This window comes from Podarcis cretensis (genome assembly GCF_951804945.1).
Source record: "Podarcis cretensis genome assembly, chromosome: 5".
NCBI classification, from domain to species: Eukaryota; Metazoa; Chordata; class Lepidosauria; order Squamata; family Lacertidae; genus Podarcis; species Podarcis cretensis.
In genome coordinates this window covers 46,725,698-46,748,420 of record NC_137174.1, presented here as the reverse complement: position 1 = coordinate 46,748,420, position 22,723 = coordinate 46,725,698, and the positions used below count along the sequence as shown (strand labels likewise).

At 40.6% G+C, this 22,723-nt stretch overlaps 1 protein-coding gene across 4 annotated transcripts in view; it reads left to right on the top strand.

Annotated features, from left to right (window-relative positions):
• Positions 1–17,892, top strand: part of LOC307216411 (scavenger receptor cysteine-rich domain-containing protein DMBT1-like) — a 32,532-nt gene extending 14,640 nt beyond the window's left edge. Inside the window, exons 8-22 of one of the 4 annotated variants that reach the window (XM_079976642.1) lie at positions 283–309; positions 977–1,133; positions 2,271–2,461; positions 4,832–4,912; positions 5,026–5,070; positions 6,973–7,014; positions 7,322–7,339; positions 8,994–9,132; positions 10,567–10,763; positions 11,595–11,639; positions 12,406–12,441; positions 12,726–12,904; positions 14,098–14,489; positions 15,341–15,624; positions 16,626–17,892. In XM_079976642.1, the coding sequence (XP_079832768.1) occupies positions 283–309; positions 977–1,133; positions 2,271–2,461; positions 4,832–4,912; positions 5,026–5,070; positions 6,973–7,014; positions 7,322–7,339; positions 8,994–9,132; positions 10,567–10,763; positions 11,595–11,639; positions 12,406–12,441; positions 12,726–12,904; positions 14,098–14,489; positions 15,341–15,624; positions 16,626–16,774 (1,982 nt within the window). In that variant the 3' untranslated portion in view covers positions 16,775–17,892. The remainder of the gene's footprint in view (positions 1–282; positions 310–976; positions 1,134–2,270; positions 2,462–4,831; positions 4,913–5,025; positions 5,071–6,972; positions 7,015–7,321; positions 7,340–8,993; positions 9,133–10,566; positions 10,764–11,594; positions 11,640–12,405; positions 12,442–12,725; positions 12,905–14,097; positions 14,490–15,340; positions 15,625–16,625) is intronic. The other 3 variants (XM_079976643.1, XM_079976644.1, XM_079976645.1) reach the window with 3 other exon arrangements.
• Positions 17,893–22,723: the final 4,831 nt, after the last annotated feature.

Sequence of the window (22,723 nt, the reverse complement as noted above, 5' to 3'; positions counted from 1 at the left end):
ATTTTAGTCCTAGATGCCCGGGGTCTGAGGGAAGATCTAAAATGCAGTGCTAATGTTGCTGTAGAGGAGATTATCTCTACCATACCGTGTGCATAATGACAATTGAGCCTGGCTCTACAAAATGTTTTGTCTGTGTTCTTCAGTGCCCTTTCAGTGTGGTGGCATCCTCTTGGAACCATTTGGATATATTTTTTTTAAAATGAAAATAGTATAATGTATCATTTTTTTAAAATGAACTTAGTAGATATTTAAATTTGCTGACCAATGTTCATCTTTCTTTAGCAACAACTTTTCCTCCAGAAACCACTAGTGAGTACCTACCTTTTTCCATGTACCGGTAATTTTGCCACAGTGAACAGCAAAAGGAATAATGTAGTTTTGGGCAGAAGATGCAGCATGGAATTAAAATGCAGTGCCTTCTTACATCCTTTATAATAATGGCATCTCAGGACCATCTGAGTCAGTGTGGTGTAGTGGTTAAGAGCGGTGGACTCGTAATCTGGTGAACTGGGTTCGCATCTCCACTCCTCCGCATGCAGCTGCTGGGTGACCTTGGGCTAGTCACACTTCTCTGAAGTCTCTCAGCCCCACTCACCTCACAGTTTGTTGTGGGAGAGGAAGGGAAAGGAGAATGTTAGCAGCAGAATGAGGTTGGTGGGGCAGTGCCCCATTTGCTTTCACAAATCAGCCTCCACCGCAGGAGCCTGTATGAGTGTTAGTGAGAAATTTTTGTTCCTTGCTTTCTTTGTTCTCTGAACAAATGATCATCGCCTTCTGAGAAATCCTATATTTCCAGCCCCCTGAAATGGGTGTTCCCAATGTGCCTAGGTGAAATTTTAGTCCTAGATGCCTGGGGTTTGAGGGAAGATCTAAAATGCAGTGCTAATGTTGCTATAGAGGAGATTATCTCTACAATACCTTGCGCATAATGACAACTGAGCCTGGCTCTACAAAATGTTCTGTCTGTGTTCTTCAGCGCCCTTTCAGTGTGGTGGCATCCTCTCGGAACCATATGGATATATCTATGGCCCTGATTATCCTGGATATGGCAGGCTGATGCAGTGTGCCTGGGAAATTAAAGCTCCAATGTTTTACAATAGAATTGTTTTACAGTTTAAAACAGTTGGTTGGAAGTAAGTATTTGCATTATCGTAGTCCTTTCTGTACATTTGACTGATTAATTTCTAAATCTGTTTTTGCAACCAGTAAAATGCTCCCAAACAACATGGAGTTTTTGTGCCATCTTAAAGACTGACACATTTAAAGACAAACAGCATTTAATATTCTTTAGTCCTTAACGGCCTTTGGGCAAGACCTTTTACACAGAACCTTCATTGTTTTTTGCTGCAACAGCCTTACATGGCTTCCCCTGTGGATATGGTTAAAAATGTTTGAGTCCAAGATAATTTTTGATGTCTAGAACAATCAAGTGAGGTAGCCAGAATCACCCAGGACCAGATACGGTCGTACCTTGGAAGTCGAACGGAATCCATTCCAGAAGTCTGTTTCACTTCCAAAACATTCAAAAACCAAAGCGTGGCTTCTGATTGGAATTCATGGAAGCCCCATCGGACATTTGGCTTCCAAAAATAGTTCACAAACTGGAATAGTCACTTCTGGGTTTGCGACTAATGGGAGACAAAACATTCGGGAACTTCTAAGGTATGATTGTACATAAGAAGGCAATGGGCAAGATACAATTCAGAGTTTTTCAATCCAGTCCCATATATGTATATACGTGATATAGTTCACACAAATGCCTACAATGAGCCCCAATGAATAAGGGAATATTGAATGGAGAATAGAGGGGGAGAATGGAATGCCTCTCTCACACACATCCAGGGCTTTTAATTACTGTGAAGAATATGTATTACTTAGTATTTTTGTTTTTATAATACTTATTCTGTGACATATTATATACATTGCATTACATGTACTCAGCAACTTGAATCTAATTAGATAGTATTCATCACAGCTTGGTAACTTAAAGCTTTCTCCCAATGCCTGTCTACATCCATATAACTTAGAAAACATTGCTAAAATCTGACTGTAAATGTGAGGCTGACTCCATATTTTTTCAAATACTCAGATTTATGGAGGATGATTGAGTGTATTTCCAATATTTGGTAATCAAGTTTTTGCCAGTCTCTCAGCATAATCTAACATGCCATGTCTTGAGGAATTGCTAGTTGCGAGGAATAAAAATAGAGTTTTTACGTGGCTCCATTAATATGAATAATAAATAATAACTTCTAAATTTGCATCTACAGTATGAACTGCCGCACAGACTATATTGCTGTCTATGATGGTGGCCTGGGCACATCAAGACAACTTGGAAGAATTTGCTTGGCTACCCGTCATGTATTTATATCCGCTTCAGACACAATGACTGTTGTGTTGTACAGAAATTCCTTTAACGCAGGACCATCATTTACTGCTTATTACTATACTACGCCACAAGGTAAAATGTGATTTTTAAAGTCACCTATTAATCAACAAATATATTCAATCTGCTGCTTTCATGAAGGGATCCTTTTGCTTCTTTAAAAATTGCATAAGAATATGCAGAACCAGTGAAGGCGGTGAAGGTCCTGTGTGAGTGTCTGGAAGCGGTTGGAGGATGGATGGCGGCGAACAGATTGAGGTTGAATCCTGACAAGACAGAAGTACTGTTTTTGGGGGACAGGAGGCGGGCAGGTGTGGAGGATTCCCTGGTCCTGAATGGGGTAACTGTGCCCCTGAAGGACCAGGTGCGCAGCCTGGGAGTCATTTTGGACTCACAGCTGTCCATGGAGGCACAGGTCAAATCTGTATCCAGGGCAGCTGTTTACCAGCTCCATCTGGTACGTAGGCTGAGACCCTATCTGCCTGCAGACTGTCTCGCCAGAGTGGTACATGCTCTGGTTATCTCCCGCTTGGACTACTGCAATGCGCTCTACGTGGGGCTACCTTTGAAGGTGACCCGGAAACTACAACTAATCCAGAATGCGGCAGCTAGACTGGTGACTGGGAGCGGCCGCCGAGACCATATAACACCGGTCTTGAAAGACCTACATTGGCTCCCAGTACGTTTCCGAGCACAATTCAAAGTGTTGGTGCTGACCTTTAAAGCCCTAAATGGCCTCGGTCCAGTATACCTGAAGGAGCGTCTCCTCCCCCATCGTCCTGCCCGGACACTGAGGTCCAGCTCCGAGGGCCTTCTGGCGGTTCCCTCACTGCGAGAGGTCAAGTTACAGGGAACCAGGCAGAGGGCCTTCTCGGTGGTGGTGCCCACCCTGTGGAATGCCCTCCCATCAGATGTCAAAGCAATAAACAACTACCTGACATTCAGAAGACATCTGAAGGCAGCCCTGTTCAGGGAAGTTTTTAATATGTGACATTTTAGTGTATTTTTCATCCTTGTTGGAAGCCGCCCAGAGCCCAGAGTGGCTGGGGAAACCCAGCCAGATGGGCGGGGTACAAATAATAAATTATTATTATTATTATTATTATTATTATTATTATTATATAAAAAGAGTCCTGGCTAATAAGACTGAATATCCTCATAGCCCATCATTTTGGGAAGTCCAGAAACAGGACTTCAAACCTGTTGCCTTTACTGGGTCTGTTCACACGACGGTTTATTGTGGACCTGTGCTCACGCATGCATGTTTTGCACAGCATCTACATGGCACAGTCCTCGTCAAAATTCAGTCCCATATTATTTTCCTAATTAATCCAGATTGGGTGGGTGTGGAACTGGTAAATGGTAAATGTGATAACGCTAAATGAGTACTAAATGGTAAAAAAATATGAAACGGCATGTTGATAAGGACATCAGGGCTGGTTTGGCAGGTGACTAGGATGGCACTGGATTCTTATGGTTGGGAAGGAGCTGAATTTTCCCTAGTGTGGGTAAATGTTGCTTGAGTAAAGAAGCTTCTGCACCCTGGTCTGCCACTTTTTCAGCCCTTTTGATTTCATTTGGGCAAGTACTGGGGACACTTCTGTGGCAGTGAAGTAGAGGGATTCATCACCTGATCTCTCTCTCCAACCCCTCTTTCCACCCTTGGAGGGGGAGATCCAATGCAATTATTATTATTATTATTATTATTATTATTATTATTATTATTATTATTTATAATTCTTTATTATTATTTATACTTCGCCCATCTGGCTGGGTTTCCCCAGCCACTCTGGGCAGTTTCCAAAAAAAGATTAAAAATACATTAAACTTCCCTAACCAGGGCTGCCTTCAGATGTCTTCTAAACATCAGATAGTTGTTTATTTCCTTGACATCTGATGGGAGGGCGTTCCACAGGGTGGGCGCCACTACCAAGAAGACTCTCTGCCTGGTTCCCTGTAACTTGGCTTCTCGCAGTGAGGGAACTGCTAGAAGGCCCTCGGTGCTGGACCCCAGTGTTCGGGCCGAACGATGGGGGTGGAGACGCTCCTTCAAATATACTGGACCGATGCTGTTTAGGGCTTTAAAGGTCAACACCAACACTTTGAATTGTGCTCGGAAACGTACTGAGAGCCAATGTAGGTCTTTCAAGACCGGTGTTATGTGGTCTCGGCGGCCACTCCCAGTCACCAGTCTAGCCTTACTCCCTTACTACCAGAGGGCCTTACTGCCCCAGGGGACTATAGGCTTGAAGGACAAGAGTACATATTAGATTTATATTCCCTTCTTTTATTTGTCTTCTCATTCCCCAACAATTCACCTTTCATTCATTCCTAAGTAAATACTATATGTTAGATCATCTAATGGTCAAACAAAATTCACTACCACAAAAATGGGGTTTCAGTGTAATATAGTTCTTAATAATTTTTATTCCTTTCTTTTGCAAGAAACAACCACAGAACACATCTTGCAAGAAACAACTACAGAACACATTTTGCAAGAAACAACCACAGAACACATTGATCCTAGTAAGAAGAATCTGCTAGCTATTTAAAAGCATTAGTACAATATACAGTTTTGATTTCATTTTACTGCACCATTTTCCTCTTACTCTGTTACTTTCTTTCTCTTCATGAACTAGCTTCTGTCACCCCGGAAGCAACTACAGAAGCAACTACTACTGCTGGTAAGAGTCCTCTGACTCCCATACTAAAGTACTAAATCCTAATCCTGAGTATGTACACACAAATATCATAGAACAGGTTTCTCATGCAGAGCATCAGCTAACGAGTAACCTGAAAATTAGGTGGTGTGTATATTTTAAAGAGGGACGCAGGTGGCGCTGTGGGTTAAAGCCTCAGCGCCTAGGGCTTGCCGATCGAAAGGTCGGCGGTTCGAATCCCTGCGGCGGGGTGCGCTCCCGCTGCTCGGTCCCAGCGCCTGCCAACCTAGCAGTTCGAAAGCACCCCCGGGTGCAAGTAGATAAATAGGGACCGCTTACCAGCGGGAAGGTAAACGGCGTTTCCGTGTGCGGCTCTGGCTCTGGCCAGAGCAGCGATGTCACGCTGGCCACGTGACCCGGAAGTGTCTCCGGACAGCGCTGGCCCCCGGCCTCTTAAGTGAGATGGGCGCACAACCCCAGAGTCTGTCAAGACTGGCCCGTACGGGCAGGGGTACCTTTACCTTTACCTTTTATATTTTAAAGAGCCTGATCTGTTGATGGCAATCACAGACTGTCTGGAGAAGCAAGCACAAATCTCTTCCAGAGATTTCCTTGACTTCTATTTCATTTGTATCCCATTGTCTATGTGTTCCTCAAGTCTGGTCTTGAAACAAGCATAGTCACATCCACCTTGCTGAAACATCCTCCTTGAATATTTGCTGAAATATTCTCCTTGAATATGGGGCTAAGGTGTCATGCGAATAATTTATGTTAATGTGGTAGATGTTGGAGTCGCCTCTGCAGAGGTTATTCAGTTCCTCTTAGTACCTGACTTCTAATCATTAGATTGTGGTGACTGTTGTTGCTATGACACACTCATAGCTTAGGAACTGAAGTCTCTGCATAAGACTCAGCTGGCATGTAAGTGTAATTAGTGGAGCAACTTTTCCAACCAGAAACCACAGAACCTCTGCCAATGACAAGACTGAATCTTTCTCTCAATAGGCAGGAAGTATGAAAGATACCTAGTAGAAATTCCATTCAGAATTGGGGGAAAGAGCTCTTAGGTGTGGTTGCTAGTACATATTTGAAAGTCTGAAAGTATTAGTGATACATGTTCCATAGGTAACTGAGTCAATATTTCAAAACAAGGAAGAAACTGAACCAACTTTTGAAAAAGAGTTTGGAAAATTGAATGGAAATTTTGTGTGTGTGTGTGTGTGTGTAACTGGAAGCAATAGGTATCTTGTACTGAGCTGTATTTGAAAGCATGTCCAGTGCAAGTAGATAAATAGGTACCGCTCCGGCGGGAAGGTAAACGACGTTTCCAAGCGCTGCTCTGGTTCACCAGAAGCGGCTTAATCATGCTGGCCACATGACCCAGAAGCTGTCTGCAGACAAACACCAGCTCTTTTAGAATACAGAGTGAGATGAACGCACAAACCAGGAGTCGTCCACGACTGGACCTAATGGTCAGGGGTACCTTTGCCTTTTACTGAGCTGTATTAGGCATGGCATAGCAACCTGGATTTGGATTACATCTTTATTCCCCATTTCCTTTCTTCGAGGGACAAACTATGACCAGCTTTTTATAAATCTTCCATTTCTAGCCTGATGCAGTAGTGCTGAGGCTAGATGCTTCTTGGGTTTGGTGGTCCACTGAAAAATATCCAGTGTTAGTTACACTGAGTAGTAAACCTTCAGGCCCTTACTACAAGGATTGCCACTTGTGCCACAGATACTTTTCCCAAAGATTCTTGGAAATTTTAGCTTGTTTAGGGTGCTGAGAACTGTTAGGAGGCCCCCATTCCCCTCTCAGAGCTACAATTGTCAGAGTTTCATGGAGAGAAGGTCTGGTTGTTCAATGTTTGGCTTAATATGAACACATTCTACCACAATCTGATTGATTCTGTTCTTTCTTACTAGTTCTATCCACAACTGGAGAACCGACCACTATAGTCACACAGTGTAAGTCTGCATGTAGAAACTTCTTTTGTTACCACACCGGGAAATAAGACACACAGATTGGGTGAACTGGGCCACATTTAATTTAACACTACAAATCTGCAGAAGGGAACCAAGGTCAACCTCAGACATCTCCCTCTGCTCTCACGGAGGGAGATCTGATTATTTCTGTGGCCCACAGGACAGTTCCCCCAAGGGGAACAGGGTTGCTGGCTTCATTGGGTAAAAATACTGATGAATATTAATAGATAATAGTGACATGCCTATTTCTTACCAATGCATATCAATGTTTCTCTTTCTTTGTGAACAGCTTCTTCTACTCCTCCTGGTGAGTCCTACTTTTTTTATTCCAAGTCTGAATCTTTCTCAATAGGCATGAAGTATGAAAGATACGTAGTGGGAAATCGATTAAGAATTGGGGGGGGGGGCTCTTAGGTGTGGTTGCTTGTACATATTTGAAAGTCTGAAAGTATTAGTGATATATGTTCCAAAGGTAACTGAGTCATTATTTCAAAACAAAGAAGAAATTGAACCAACTTTTGAAAAAGAGTTTGGAAAATTGAATGGAAATTTGTGTGTGTGTGTGTGTGTGTGTGTGTGTGTGTAAGTAAGTAACTGGAAGCAATAGATATCCTTTAGTGAGCTGTATTAGGCATGGCATAGCAACCTGGCTTTTGGTTACAACTTTGTTCCCCATTTCTTTTCTTCTAGGAACAAACTACCATCAGCTTTTTAGAAATCTTCCATTTCTAGCCTGATGCAGTAGTGTTGAGGCTAGATGCTTCTTGGGATTGGTGGTCCGCTAAAATATATCCAGTGTTAGTTACACTGAGTAGTAAACCTTCAGGCCCTTACTACAAGGATTGCCACTTGTGCCACAGATACTTTCCCCAAAGATTCTTGGGAATTTTAGCTTGTTAAGGGTGTGGAGAATTGTTAGGAGGCCCTCATCGCCCTCTCAGAGCTACAGTTGTCTGAGTTTCATGGAGAGAAGGTCTGGTTGTTCAATGTTTGGCTTAATATGAACACATTCTACCACAATCTGATTGATTCTGTTCTTTCTTACTAGTTCTATCCACAACTGGAGAACCGACCACTATAGTCATAGAGCGTAAGTCGGCATGTAGAAAGTTCTTTTGTGACCACACCGGGTTGCTTGTACATATTTGAAAGTCTGAAAGTATTAGTGATATATGTTCCAAAGGTAACTGAGTCATTATTTCAAAACAAAGAAGAAATTGAACAGACTTTGAATAAAGATTTTGGAAAATTGAATGGAATGTAAGTAGAATGTAAGCCCTGCATGCTTACATGCTAAGTCTGCATGCTTGAAACATCTTTTGTAACCACATAGGGAAATAAGATACACAGACTGGGCGGAATGAGCCACATTTAATTTAACACAACAGAACTGCCGACGGGAACCAAAGTGCACAATACTATCTTCAAATAGAAAACAGGGTGAACTGACTCTGACAAGAAGAAGGGGCATCATTTCACCTTAAGGCCCATAACTTAGATGGGGTTTTACAGGTTGGCCTCAAAGGTACTTCTTATTCTATCAGTGGGTCTCACAACTCAGAAGGCAAGGCTCAGAAAAGTGCCTAAGGGTGCTCACCATACCTTAACTACCCGATAACTAATTAATTACCCTATTTAACAACAAAGTGATTTACAACCAACCAAACAGACAAGCAACTCTCACCCATGAGATGAAGTAAAACCAAGAGGAAAAAGAAATGCATTAAAAACATCCTGCCCACAAATATATTAGTAATTTAATAGGGGCAAGGATATTGGAGGCCTCCAACTTCAACCTAAAAGGGCCAATTATTTGCTTCCTAATAACAGAAGGAGAGAGTTAATGCAATCATTTTGGGGGAGGAAGGGAGGAAGAGTTTAAATTAAGCTGGATTTCATTTCAGATTTCTCTATACAAAATTCTATTTTGGCTTACATGCACAAAATATTGTGTTTTCTAGTATGTGGTGGCTCTCTTTACCTTCCAAATGGATCTATCTCTGGACCATATTATCCTGGAAACGGTGCCATTATACAGTGTATCTGGGAAATTCAAGTGAGCCCTGATAGAGAAATAGTTCTCCAGTTTTCTTATATTAGGTAAGTGTAAGGAACTGAATGTTTTTCCATTTCCTACAGGCACCTACACATGATGTTAATTCGTGGTTTTGTCATTACCTGAAGACTTTAATAGGTTATGGGTGGCTGTTCTTCTCTGTGCTTGAAAAGATAGATGTGCTGAGGTGTTTGCCTGAATTTGTAAGTACCAAACTTTGTAGGGAGGTCAGAATGTTTATGCAAGCCCTGCCCTTAACCGGGCTGTCTGCTTTGCTCCTTCCCTCTCAGCCTCCAACCTTCTCTGTGTCGTACAGGGAGGGTCTGCATAGAATTTCTACTTGCATTCACTTGAACACAAGCAGAACTCTCTGCATGAGGGACCCTGATTCTATCCAGCAAACTTAGCATGTGATAGCCATCAGATTAAATCCTGCTAACTGATCATGCGGTTCTGCCCTACACGACATGAAATCCCATACAAATTAAAAACCTTCCAAAGAAAATACATCATAAACACATTTTTATTACAAACTCTACAAGTGGTAGATATTGGCCCTTTCCTGAAAACAAAAGGGTCCACTTTTTAATGCTTTCTTAGGAAATATGAAGGACAGGCCCTTTCACTGAGGCATTGAAAGATGAGTAAAAAAGACAAGTATTTTGTGAATCTTGTCTTTAAAGCAAATTATGCTGTTCCAGCCAGAGGAGACATCATTCAATAGCAAAGTGGTTAAATTGTATGCATATATATTTGAATTCTTTGAATAAATTTGTAAATTTGAATATTTGAATTCTGGGCATTTTCAGGAGCAAGGCTGGGAAAGACCTATAGCTGTGACACTGGAAAGCCATTGCCAGGTGGAGCAGACTGTACTGGACGTAATGGGCCAGATAGGTACATAGGCATGCCACTCTTTTAGGTTGAGCTAATCTGGGATACATCTGAGAGCCTCATCAGCCACCTAGCTTATCACTCAGCTGACAATTACTGAACCATCTCCATAGTATCATAGATGTAGGGTGGGGTTCTCACAGGCAGAACCAATCATAACATTACTTTAATATGTTTGGAATTCAGGTCAGCTCCACTGAATCTATGTATTTACCTTTATATTTTGGCATATGTGTCACCAAAGAGAGAATCAAAGGGTGCTTGAATGTTCACTTGAATGTTCAATGTGGCATCTTTGCTCCTCATATGTACATGTGATTTGCAGTGTCCAAACATTGTCATTGTCATCAAAATGCCAGCTCATATCTGCCCCCTCCTGGATTTATTATTTCCAGGGAAAACCTGATAAAGAACGACAACGCTATTGTCAGTGAATCATTTGTGATAGTGACCCATTATGAAATTGAACCCCCATATATAAGCAACCTATGTAACTTTTCTTTACTTAATGTGAAAATCTGATGTATGAAATGATGGCATAATTTTATACACAAAGAGTGACTTGCTGACCTACCTTTATACAGTCTGGACTGCAATAAAGAATATATTGAGATCTTCGATGGGTACCGGTATACCTCCACTATGCTTGGAAGAATTTGCTCTGGCATCTATCTCAACTATACCTACATATCAACTTCCAACACAATGACTATTCTGCTGCACAGAGATTCATATTACTCAGGAAATGGCTTTTATGCTTCTTACTATTCTATTCCATCAAGTAAGAGTTCTCTATTTATCTAGTTCTAGGACATTTCTAGTATCTGTTGTGTTAGATTAATGTTGTTCTGGTTTGAAGATGCAATGTAAGCTGAAAATCAGCATATGTCTTGGGCAGAGATGGGGAACTTGTGGTTCTCCAGATGGTCTTAGACTCCAACTCCCATCAATCCCTGCCAGCATAGGCAAAGATCAGGGATGATGTGAGTTGTGATCTAGCAACATTGGGAGGGCCACAGGCTCCCCACCCTTTGTCTAGGATCATACCAACCCATAGGCTGATCAGATTATGGCACAGTTTCTGTGACTTATCCAGAGATGAATATGATATTTACTTTGCTTAACTTTCCTGTTTGCATGAATGATATCAGTTTGCAGTTGGATAGATCAAAGGTATTTTTCCTGTGAGGGACCAAAGTAAGATCTGAATGCACAATTTTCTGCCATGGTAAAATTTCTAGCCCCTTGACATGCACACTTTGAATAATAAGGCAATGCTTCACTGTAGCAACAACTGAAGCAGCATCTCCCCACTGATACCTTTTTTTGTTAATGCTGTAGGAGAGTATTTTATTCCACCAGGCTTTTTGTATGTTTTAAGCATCCTGATGTACTTGCATTTCACTTTAAATGCTCTCCCTTTAATTGTATGGAGATTTTTTTGCTGTATAAATAATGCGCGCGCGCGCACACACACACACACACACACACTGGTGACTTTTGTCAATGAAGAATAGCTGCCATATGTTCCTAGGTTATTGGATATATTACTGCTAGGATCTTAACATCAGTGTAATAGTACTTTTATTGTACTATTTATTTACCTAAATAGGAATAGAAACAACTACTGAACCACCTCTCAATGAATCAACAGCTGGTAAGACCTTGTTCTTTTTCTTTTATGTCATTCATTTTAAATGCTCTCCCTTTAATTGTATTCTTGTATTTCATGTGTGTGTGTGTGTGTGTGTGTGTGTGTATGCGCGCGCACACACTGGTGACCAGTCAATGAAAAATATCTGCAATATATTACTAGGTTACTGGATAGATGACTGCTCGGATCTCGATATATTCAGTGGAATATCTGTACTATTTATCTTGGTTCCTTTAATAGACTTAACATTTGAATCAAGTGCTAGTGAAGCAACAACTGATAAGATGATTTTCCTTTCCTTCTGTGTCATTTGTTAGGTAATAAGGCAAATGGTTAAACATGACACTCAAAGAAACTAGATGCTTCTTTTCACAGTTGTGTGATTTAGGCATCTCTGAGCTTGCAGAGGATTGCAAGCTCAAGATCCAGGGAAGCTGTTCTTCACCACAGATATATCTGAAACCACTTGGTTTCTGCTATTTTCTCTCTGTTGTGGAAAAGAAGCAGTAGATTTTACTCTTCAGGGAATGGCATTAGATTACACAGTAGAGGCACTCTGAAAAGAACATCTTTCATATACTTAAATCCCAACAAAACGGAGTACAAGCAACACTGTTTGTTTGTGTAATGGTCTTTGTCATGGTGGAAGGGTGTAGCAGGTGAGGGCACAGAACTCAATGTTGTGACTACAGTTTCCCAACTTTTTACCATTTAAATGCTAATTAGACACAAATTGATCTCCCTTTTGTTTTGTTTTTCATTTGTACAGCTCTTCCTACAAGTTTAGCACCAGTTCCTGCAAGAAGTAAGTTCCGATTTCTCCCTAAAACATGCATGTGAAAATTGCAGATTTTGCTGATTTGGGTTGCCTAGCTGAAAAGTCTGTGTGTTCAAAGGAAACATTGAAACTGAGTATTCCAAATACTTCAAATTTCTGAAAACGTGGTAAAGCTGTTCTATGGCAGCTTCTTTATGAACTCAAACAAGCCCCCGCTTGACTGACATATCATTCACCAAGGTTGCTCCTACTCATAAGTAAAATGTAAAAAAATTACACTATTTAATATGGTTTCTATGTGCCCCATTCAGCGCTCTCGTGTTCTGGAGAATACATGCTTGCACGCATCAGCAGGGACTATCTTGGGTTGCTGGGCTACAATGCAAGCGACGTATCTCTGAATACTTCAGACCCTTTCTGCACACCTCAGATTACTCAAGACTATGTGGTCTTCGAGATACCGTATAGTGGGTGTGGCACAGTAAGAAAGGTAAGACAATGAGTTCTTAAAAATATTGTCAGTATCCAATGCACTTGTTCTGTTTGTGCAAGGATTTTTGCATGTGCTATGGAACTTCTCCTCTATCCTCTCCCTGCACATCTCACACCGTCCTCAAATCTATTTCAGGGTTGTTGGAAACCCCAGAAGAGATTTAAGGGGTTGTGGTCAAAGGAGGGGATAAAGTTCTGCTGCACAAGCTTAAATCCTTGCAATGATGGAACTAGTTACTCAGTACCACGTTGGGTACTGCACATTATCTGTTATCTGGTTCTTATCTTTGTAACATTACCCTGCTGAAAGTATTTCACCCACCTTTTGGCTATAACATCTGAATGATCTGGCTTAGAGAGAGCCTTGGGAAATCCATGCTGCCTCTTCTCCACTCTGCCATGGAGCTAGTTTCCTCTTCTTCTTTCAACTATATTTCTAGGAAATGTCAGCGCTGCCCTTCATAGACTTTGACATCATTGAACGATGTGTTTAATTCAGACGTGAAACTACCAATTTCAGAACTTGGGTTAAATAGCAAGTATCAGCAATATGCCACACCATTTAAAGCAGACCGTATTGTGGGTAATTCCTGACATATCTGTTAATCATAGGAAATACAGGAGTGGGGAAATTGCTCCAGAAAGAGTAAGTTGTATAAGGCCGGGGGGGGGGGGGGGGTGGAGCAGGAGCATTATGTTCCTGAGATTGTCCTCTACTTTTACAAAGCCAGTAAATTAGAGGTAGCATTATGATCACGCTGGCTGGCCCTTTGAATGCTTTGCATTATGCTCAGCTTTTTCAATTCTGAGGACAAAACCCATCATGTTAATACACACACACAAACAAATAAACTCAGTTATTCTTAAAGAAACCCATAGCATTTTAAAGGTAAATGTCATAAAAGTCAGATATTCATTGGTATATTAATTTCAATAAAAAGATGTAGCAATTTTTCTGCACATTTCTGTGTTTCTCTTCTCAACTACTGAATGCATTATATACTTTTATCTTTCTTAACTTTTTCAATGAGAATACAGTAAAATTCCAGATTATATAAGGTGGTTTTTTAATGGTAATAAGTCTGAAATATCAGCACATTCTAAAGTGGTTAAGTATACTGGGTGTGTTTTATATGACAGGTCCTAATTTACACATATTATTGACATAGATCTTTCTCCCCTGTCTTTTAGCAGTCAAATAATGACACCATCACCTATTCCAACATAATCAAGACATTAGCCGCTGGTTATGTCATTACAAGAAGGAAAAACTTCCAATTTCATATTATGTGTGAAATGAACGCAATGACTGTTGTAGAGACGATGTTTGTTGCCCAAAATTCCATTGACATCACTGAAAGAAAACTTGGTAACTACAGTGTGGTGCTTTCATTCTATGAATCATCATCCTTCACCGTTTCAGTTCACAGTTTTCCATACTTCGTGTACCTCAACCAGGTTCTCTATCTCCAAGCTACTCTCAACAGTTCTGATCCGAACTTAGTACTATTTCTAGACACATGTGTAGCATCTCCATACCCTGGTGACTTCAGAACTCTGACCTACGACTTAATCAAGAATGGGTGAGTATATTTTAGATAAACATGTTTAGATATCCACTTACAAGAAGGGCTTTCCTTTTGGCTTATATGACAGCAGAGTTAATACTAACCATGCAATGCCATTCACACTCACCTGGAATAAACCATACTGAGCTCAATTGGATTTCTGCATAGGCACATATAGGATTGTACTTAAAGGTTTCTTTGTGGTATGAACAAGTGGAGTTGCTTTACTCTCAAACTGACTCTGAAATTCACTTTTTAATTCTGACATCATATTTCTTAAGAAAATCTATAAAGAGTTGCAGAGCCTACTTGCTATTACTTGTTCCTGAATATAATAATAAAAATGGTTGTTTGCTACTAACTCATTGTGTCATCAGTCAAAGAGTCTTAGACAAAAGCAGGGAAGGCAAATACTTGTTATTGCAATGGCCAGCCTGCATGCAGGACCTCTCCCCAATTGCTTCCCAGTAACTCGTATTCAGAAGCATAATGTCTTTGACAATGGAGGCAAAGCAGAGCCATCATCACTAGTACCTTGATAGTTGAATCCTCCACAAACATCTTATGGGAGTGAATACCAAAGTTTAACAATGTGCTGTGCTGTGTGAAGTACTTTCCTTTGCTCAGAATTTTCTAACTTGAAGCTTCGCCAGATGGGCCCAAGTTCTGGTATTTTGAGTGACTGCTTTCACATACACTGAGTCTATCTTCCATTTTATTCTCTGAAATCCACCATCCACTTATTGATATTTCTTCTCATCCTTCTCCAGCATGGACTTTAGTCACCAAAGATAACATACTTCAGAACTCCATAAAGGATTCATCTAAAGCAATTATGTAAACAAACTTGGTTCTTTTATTTTCAGATGTGTGCGAGACCCAACCTTCTTAAATCTGAGTGAACTCAGATTTAACTCAAGCAACAATCAAGTTCGTTTCAAGTTCAACTCTTTTAATTTTCTTTATGAACACAATCAAATTTATCTGCAATGCAAACTAGTAGTGTGTGAGGCATATGATTACTCATCCCGATGCTACCAGGGATGTTTAGCTAGAAGGAAGAGGGGCACAGATGAACTTCAGGATAAAGTGGATGTGGTTGTGGGACCAGTCAAACTGCAGAAAGAAACCACTGAAGACAAAGGACAGGGTAACTTTTATTTTTGATTCCTTTTTTTGCTGCTTTTTTCTGATGATTGCAGACCAGGATTGAAATAAATGCATGGACACATTTGCTGTGCTGGATAACTACCATTTTATTGAACATTAAACCAAATTTGCAGAGGGAAACTATAGGTGTGGGAATGAACAAATCAGGAAATCACGTAGGTATAAGACAAATCAATCCCTTGCTGGGTCAAAGGTAAACCATTTTGTTTACTCCTTACCCCAGCCACACCCTGACGGTTGGGAGGCCTGCATTCACCACCACCCCTTTGGGCCCCCAAACTCCAGGTGGATGAAGCTAGTTGACTTCAGAAGAAGTCTCTCTCCTATCTCCAAGCCCTGCAGGCCTCAGAAACAAACAGTCACCCCAAATGAAGTGTTGTTAAAATATTCTACTACTTTGTTCAAATAATATTAAAACTAATATTTATTCCCATTTTGCCTGGCAAAAGCATAGTAACATCATACAATGAAATCTCATTCTGTGTTGCTTCCACTCTTCGGGTAACATTTCCCTAATGGGCAACTTTTTGAGACTCACATGCCACTGATGCATGGAAAGATAATGTAAAGATTGGCAGAATAAAGAATTTGACTCTTACATTTGGAGCATAGGATGCTGCCTTAGACAAAGCCAGGCAATTGTCAATCTAACTCAGAGTTCTTTAGATGGACTCACAGTGACTCTCCAGGGTTTCAGACAGAGGTCTTCTCCAGCCCTACCTGAAGATGCCAGGAATTTGACCTGAGCCTTCTGCCTTCAAAGCAGTTGTTGCCATTCAAAGACGAACTTGCCCTCTAACAAAACTAATATATATACATTTAGATAAAGGTACAAAGTGTTTTCCTTGTATGTTTATATTGCTGTAACTTGCCCAGGGATCTTATGAGGAAGAACAGGTAAGAAATCTCATACATACATACATACATACATACATTATCTGAAAAATTGTTCCAAACTGTGTTTTTTTATTCTACTTACAGAACTGGCTAAGAGTGTGAATCTAGAAAAGAAAGAAGCTCCCACCCCATTTGCTGTTACTACTGTACTTTTGGCAGCCATGGTCTTTGTTCTGTCTGGCTTACTTATAAGCAGCAAACTGAGAAGGAAAAACTATCACCAAATCTACTGATACCAATGCATCAGCAAGATATACATTCAGCACTTCCTACACAAAAACAAAAACTGCATCTTTAGCATGTATTTCAGAAACTTAAATCCATAGACAGGCACATCTATAGTTGGGCACATTTACTGGTAGATTAAAACACAGCCCAGTTCAATCAAAGTACCAGGATCAAATATGTATTCTGATCAAAATCATTGCCTATATCCAGCTATTTTGACTTAATGGCATTGTGGAATTGCTCTCATTCTCCTTTCAAACATTCCCCACTATCTTCTATGGATATAGTTAAGTTCCATTGTACTTCCAAAAACCATTCTACATATAAATATTATACATGCCAACTTCATATGTCAGAGATGCATCAGGACTATATTTCAAAGGAGGATTTGTTGCGACTTCAGTTAATATTTAGGAGCTGAAAGGCAAATTGCTTAAGTTTATTGGAATCATTGGAAACAGACATAGGAAATGTGCTTCATAATACATAGCTGAAAATGCTCCAGCTATGTTGATTTTGAAATGTTAAGTTTGCGGAATCTCTGTCACAAATGTACACAAGCAGTTTGGCTTATGGCCTGATTCACTGGCCAGTTCAGTCAGAGAATTTCATGTTCAGTTCCATTTATCTTACAATTAGTTTAAATCCTAGGATGTTTTTGTTAATTACTTAAGCAAAGGATCTCACAATCCAACTTTGTCACTATTTCTGCTTCTTTTGAAAAGCAAACTACTGCTTTGACCCATTGTGCTTTGGGAGAAATTTCAGATGACCACGTTACCCTTTTATGTGGCAATTCATGCTGTCAGATTGATGCAAATAACAAGCCCATCATTTGTAGGAAGCATAAAACAGATTCAGGGTTTGTTGTTGCATTTTGCTAACTGAAGGTAAAGAGGCATTCAGAGTCCACATGGTGACTGACAGAATAATAAGAACAGAATTATAATCTCAAGCAACTCCCAAGGAAAGGGTGGCCCATAATACTGGACAGATAGTTATAGGGTTTTATGATGTATTCAGGAGTAGAAAAATCTGTTTCATCAATGTAATGCCAAATTATATAAAGTTGCATTTTGCTGCCAACTACTTTGCAATAAAATTACTACATCTTTGCAAGTTACCCATGTTCACTGTTTATTGTCTCATTAGCAACTTGGAATGGTCAAAGGAAATACATGGTTGGCACAAGGTGCCTGGGGACAGTTCACTTTTAAAGGCAAGCTCACTAATTTGCACTTTCTGATATGACACTGCCATTCTTCCAAATATGCATTTCTCTGAATTTTGCAATGCAGTTCTCCGGCTAAATAATGCATACAGAACACATATTCTAGCATGAAGTGCATACAAATGCATGTGCTATTGAAAATTTTAAAAATGTAATGTATTAGGGAAAATTCCATTGGAGAAAGTGGGTATTAGGCAAAATTTCATCCACCAATCTATAGATTTGGAGGAATTTGTGCTTAAATGCTGGTGAATTTTCAAGAGGGCATTCTTTTAAAAAAATACACCCTGACGTGGAAATGTAGAGGACTGAATTTAAGACTGGAAAAATGAGAAACTGAAACTGACAGGCTCACCCATCTCTATGTAGCTGCCTGTACTCTGTGCATTGTTCTACTCTGCCTTATGCTACATATTCTGTATTCAGCTACAAAGCATAGTATGGAATACCCCTAGAGTATGTTTCCTTTCTAAGGATTTTCACATATTTTCTCTCTCCATGATTAGTTAGATCCAGAAATGAATTCCCAACAGAACACTTTATTACCAAAGCTGAACCTGCAGCCTGTTTTCTTTTTCTTCTAATTGGTTAAGCAACAAAGACATAATAGAGGAGGAAAAACCCTTATGAAGTTAGCAAAACATAGCCACTATGGAGGCCATGTGAAACGGAAGATGCATATACAAAGACAAGCTAGTGAGTGGTAAGTCACAGAAGTATAAGAATGCAAAAACTGAAGACATTAAGTGCCCTGGCACAAAGGAGGAGTCAGAGAGTCAAGTACTGCAAACAAGAATTAGAAGTATATCCAAATAAAGTCATATTTTACAGGAATAAGGAGTCTCACATGTTGCTTGTTCATGTGTGTAACAAAGGTCCACCAGATGGCAGCAAAGTCCTCTATCTTAGCATCACTTCTCAGTACCTTGAGTAAACTTTTCTGAAACAGCTGTGTACAAGGCTTTTCTATACCAACTTCCAGTGTAATGGATGTGACTTCCTTCCAGCCCTGAGGGATGGCCAATCTAGCAGAAACCAAGAGGAATCTAATAAGGTTCCCACAGATACGAAGACAAGGCAGAGTTTCGGATTTGGATCTAGAGCATGACCAATAACCACTCCGATTTCTGCCAAAACTCACATTCAGAATGCACTAATGCGAAGGCAAGACCACCAGAGATGCCAGTAGGTTCTGGCAGTTCCACAATTCTGCCAACAAAGCCAGTTGTTCATTTGGATGTGCATAGTACTATCTATGCACTGTTTCAATGAGTTTTCTCTAATACTTGCGTGCTGAGGTCCCCAAAACACCCCTACCCCAATAACGCATACATCAAACATAATTTTTGTTTAAGGTTTTTGGCATAATTTTGGCCACAACTTTATTAAACATACACATTGTGAGTGGTTGCTTAGGCATTGGTTATGACTATCTGTCCCCCCCGCCTTGGGGGAAAGCACTGACTCCTGGATTCCAGCGAAAGCCAGTGTGGAGGAACAAGATCAGGGATAACTGGAGCTGCGACACAGACCCTCATGCTCCCAGGAGCTTACGCGGCCCGCACCCGATTCCAGGGGTTTGGACGAGAGGATGGTAAGCCCCTGAATTCCTTTAATGGAATTCCCGTGCAGCAGCAGCATTGGAGGGGCAGGCACAGCCAATCCATACCCCTCCATACCCCTCCACCAACCAATTTAACCAATGCCTAACCGCCAACCTTACAAGTTGTGACAATTTGCTACGCAGTAGGCAAAAACCAAATGGCACACACTAACCAGCCAAATAGAAAAATTCCTACCAGGCCCCCGCACCAATGCGGACGACCCCATGACACGCATAGCAAGGTCAAAGCACAAGCCCAATCAAGGGAGGGTGGGCGGGTGATCCGGTGCCCACAGCGAAAGAGAAAGAAGCTTGCTGTGGACCTTGTCTAAATAACCTCTGTTCCCACCCCCAAATTGGCAACATCAAATTTACCCCAGTAACACCAACCGCCAATCCAATCCAAGCCCCTTCAATCTATCCTGCCTGTCAACCAATGGCAACCATGGGGTGCTTTGTTCGGCCCCATCCGCAACACATGCTCTCCTTTAATGAGAACACGCTTTGCTGGAACCAAAGAAAATATTTAAGTAGACCATATGTTGTTCCAGAAGTCCTTCTCAAATTCTTCATTCAAATCTGCCCCCAAACAGCACTTAACTAGCAAAAGAGGCAACATCACATTCAACAATATAATCAATATAGGAGAAACTATCCTCCTATGCACTAGGGCATATAGGAATATATGTCTGGCAATAAATACCAAAGTGTGGGTATACTGTGATTGCATGTCTTTGTGTGGCACTGCCATGTTTTCTGAAGTCTTTCATTACTTTAGCTAACGTTTCATATTCTGTGCCTCAAAATATCTGCTGCAGAATCAAACAGAGCTGCCTTTCTGTTGCCCTTCGCAGGGCCATCTGTCCTGTGTACAATGGCACTTTGAGCTTTATTGGCAGCACAACACCAAGCCCTGCAAATAAACACCAACGTTTGAGCATATTGGGGACGACTGGGAATTTATGGTGCAATTATTCTGAAGCTAAATACTTTCCCCCTTTTTTTACTTATTTAACAGTTCATAGGGTGTGCCTTTTAACTTTACTTCACATAATGCCGCAGGCCACTATACACAAATTCACGGAAGTTTATTAGCAGGAGTTTCAATTTATAGCACTAACAATAAGCATTAAGGTCTTTGTATACAGTGATGAACTATTTATCAGAGCAAGTGCAATGTAGTCCACTTTAATAAGCTTACTATGTTCTGAAATTTAAGAACCTTGGTACATTGTGCAACCATTTGGATTCTGTGCAGCAGCAGTAACAAGATTTGCTTTGTCTTACTTTCCCTGCTGCATTCCCTACTGTGTCCTCTGCATTTTTTTGGTGCTAAGCACTGGAAAAGAGAAACAACAAAAAAAGAATATTTTCTATCAGTATGCTTCATTGTATTTTGTAAAAGAAAGCTTTTCAGAAGTATCATTTGTGCCTGACACATACCTGTAGTCTCTGAAGTGGAAAGAGTGTAGTTGTACTGCAATTTCATCTGAAAGCTGGCCATTTTTATTTATTATTAATTTTTTTTAGTTGCTCTTGCCAGGAGCAAACATCATCTTTGTATTTGGTGCTGGCCCTGGACAAAATCTAGATGGAACATACTGTAAACTGTACAAAACACCAAGGCAAAAATATTATGTCTTCTTCATCTGGATGATATTGAATCCTATTGTAAAAGATGCCACCTTGCTTTATGTATTTAACTTTCAAGTCAGGCATTTCAATGTTGAATATAGCAAAGCCCTAGGCTTCTTACAGAGTACAGAAAAGATTATAAATGCCGGTGGCTGTTTTCATTCAGGAGGGTGTCATAAACTTTGAAGGAAGTATATAATCTATTACAGAATACACATAAAATGATAAAAGTCAGATGTAATCCATTACAAAATACTGATAAGGATTATAAAAGCCAGCTGTGTGGGTGTTTAGGAGGATGTTAAAGACTTTGAAGGAAGGACGTAATCGATTACAGAATACAGAATACAAATAACACTATCAAAGCCAGGTGTAATCTATTAAATAAAGTCCTAGAGCTGTACCAGCACCTCTAGCCACTATTGGTGCCATATTCTGACCTTCTGTGATGAAAAGAAGGACTGTAGTAAAGACAGATAAGATTTGTGATGGCAGGATAGCTAGTTGTCCTTTTTAAAATGAAGGTTTTGGAGTTTTTGACAGCGATGGTCACTGTAGCTAGACTAGTCATACCAATAAATTTGAAATGTAGGGGATATAATGTAGATGACAAAACCTACTCATTATAAAAGAGATATTGAAGAATGTGTACCAGATTGATTGAAACATGGAGTCTGTTTGTCATTGAATTCTAGAAAGGTAAAGGTAAAGGGACCCCTGACCATTAGGTCCAGTCGTGGCCGACTCTGGGGTTATTGGCCGAGGGAGCCAGCGTACAGCTTCCGGGTCATGGGCCAGCATGACTAAGCCACTTCTGGTGAACCAGAGCAGCGCACGGAAACACCATTTACCTTCCCGCCAGAGGGGTACCTATTTATCTACTTGCACTTTGACATGCTTTCAAACTGCTAGGTTGGCAGGAGCTGGAACGGAGCAACAGGAGCTTACCCCGTTGTGGGGATTTGAACCGCCGACCTTCTGATCGGCAAGCCCTAGGCTCTGTGGTTTAGAACCACAGTGCCATCCGCGTCCAAATCAGAGTATACCTACCAGCAAATTAAACTCTCCACCTACTGTTATCAAATAATAATAATAATAATAATAATAATAATAATAATAATAATTTATACCCCGCCCTTCCCAGTTCGAAAACCGGGCTGAGGATGGCTAACAACAAATTCAAAACACTTAATTGCAAAAGCAGCATAAAATACAATATAAAAACATGAATAACAATAAAAATCAAAAAGCAATTTAGGGGAAATAAGCATTAGATAATCCCCAGGGCTAGCTGGCTGAATTGGTCACACTTGGGCCAGCGGGGAGGCCAGAGGAGAATTAGCTGTGGGGTCTCAGAGCGGGTAATCTTCATAAAAAGGGGAGGGGGAGGGAAGAGAAGGGAAATAAAAGATCAGACTGAATTCAAATTAAAGGCCAGGTGGAATAGCTCTGTCTTACAGGCCCAACGGAAGGAGGTTAGATATG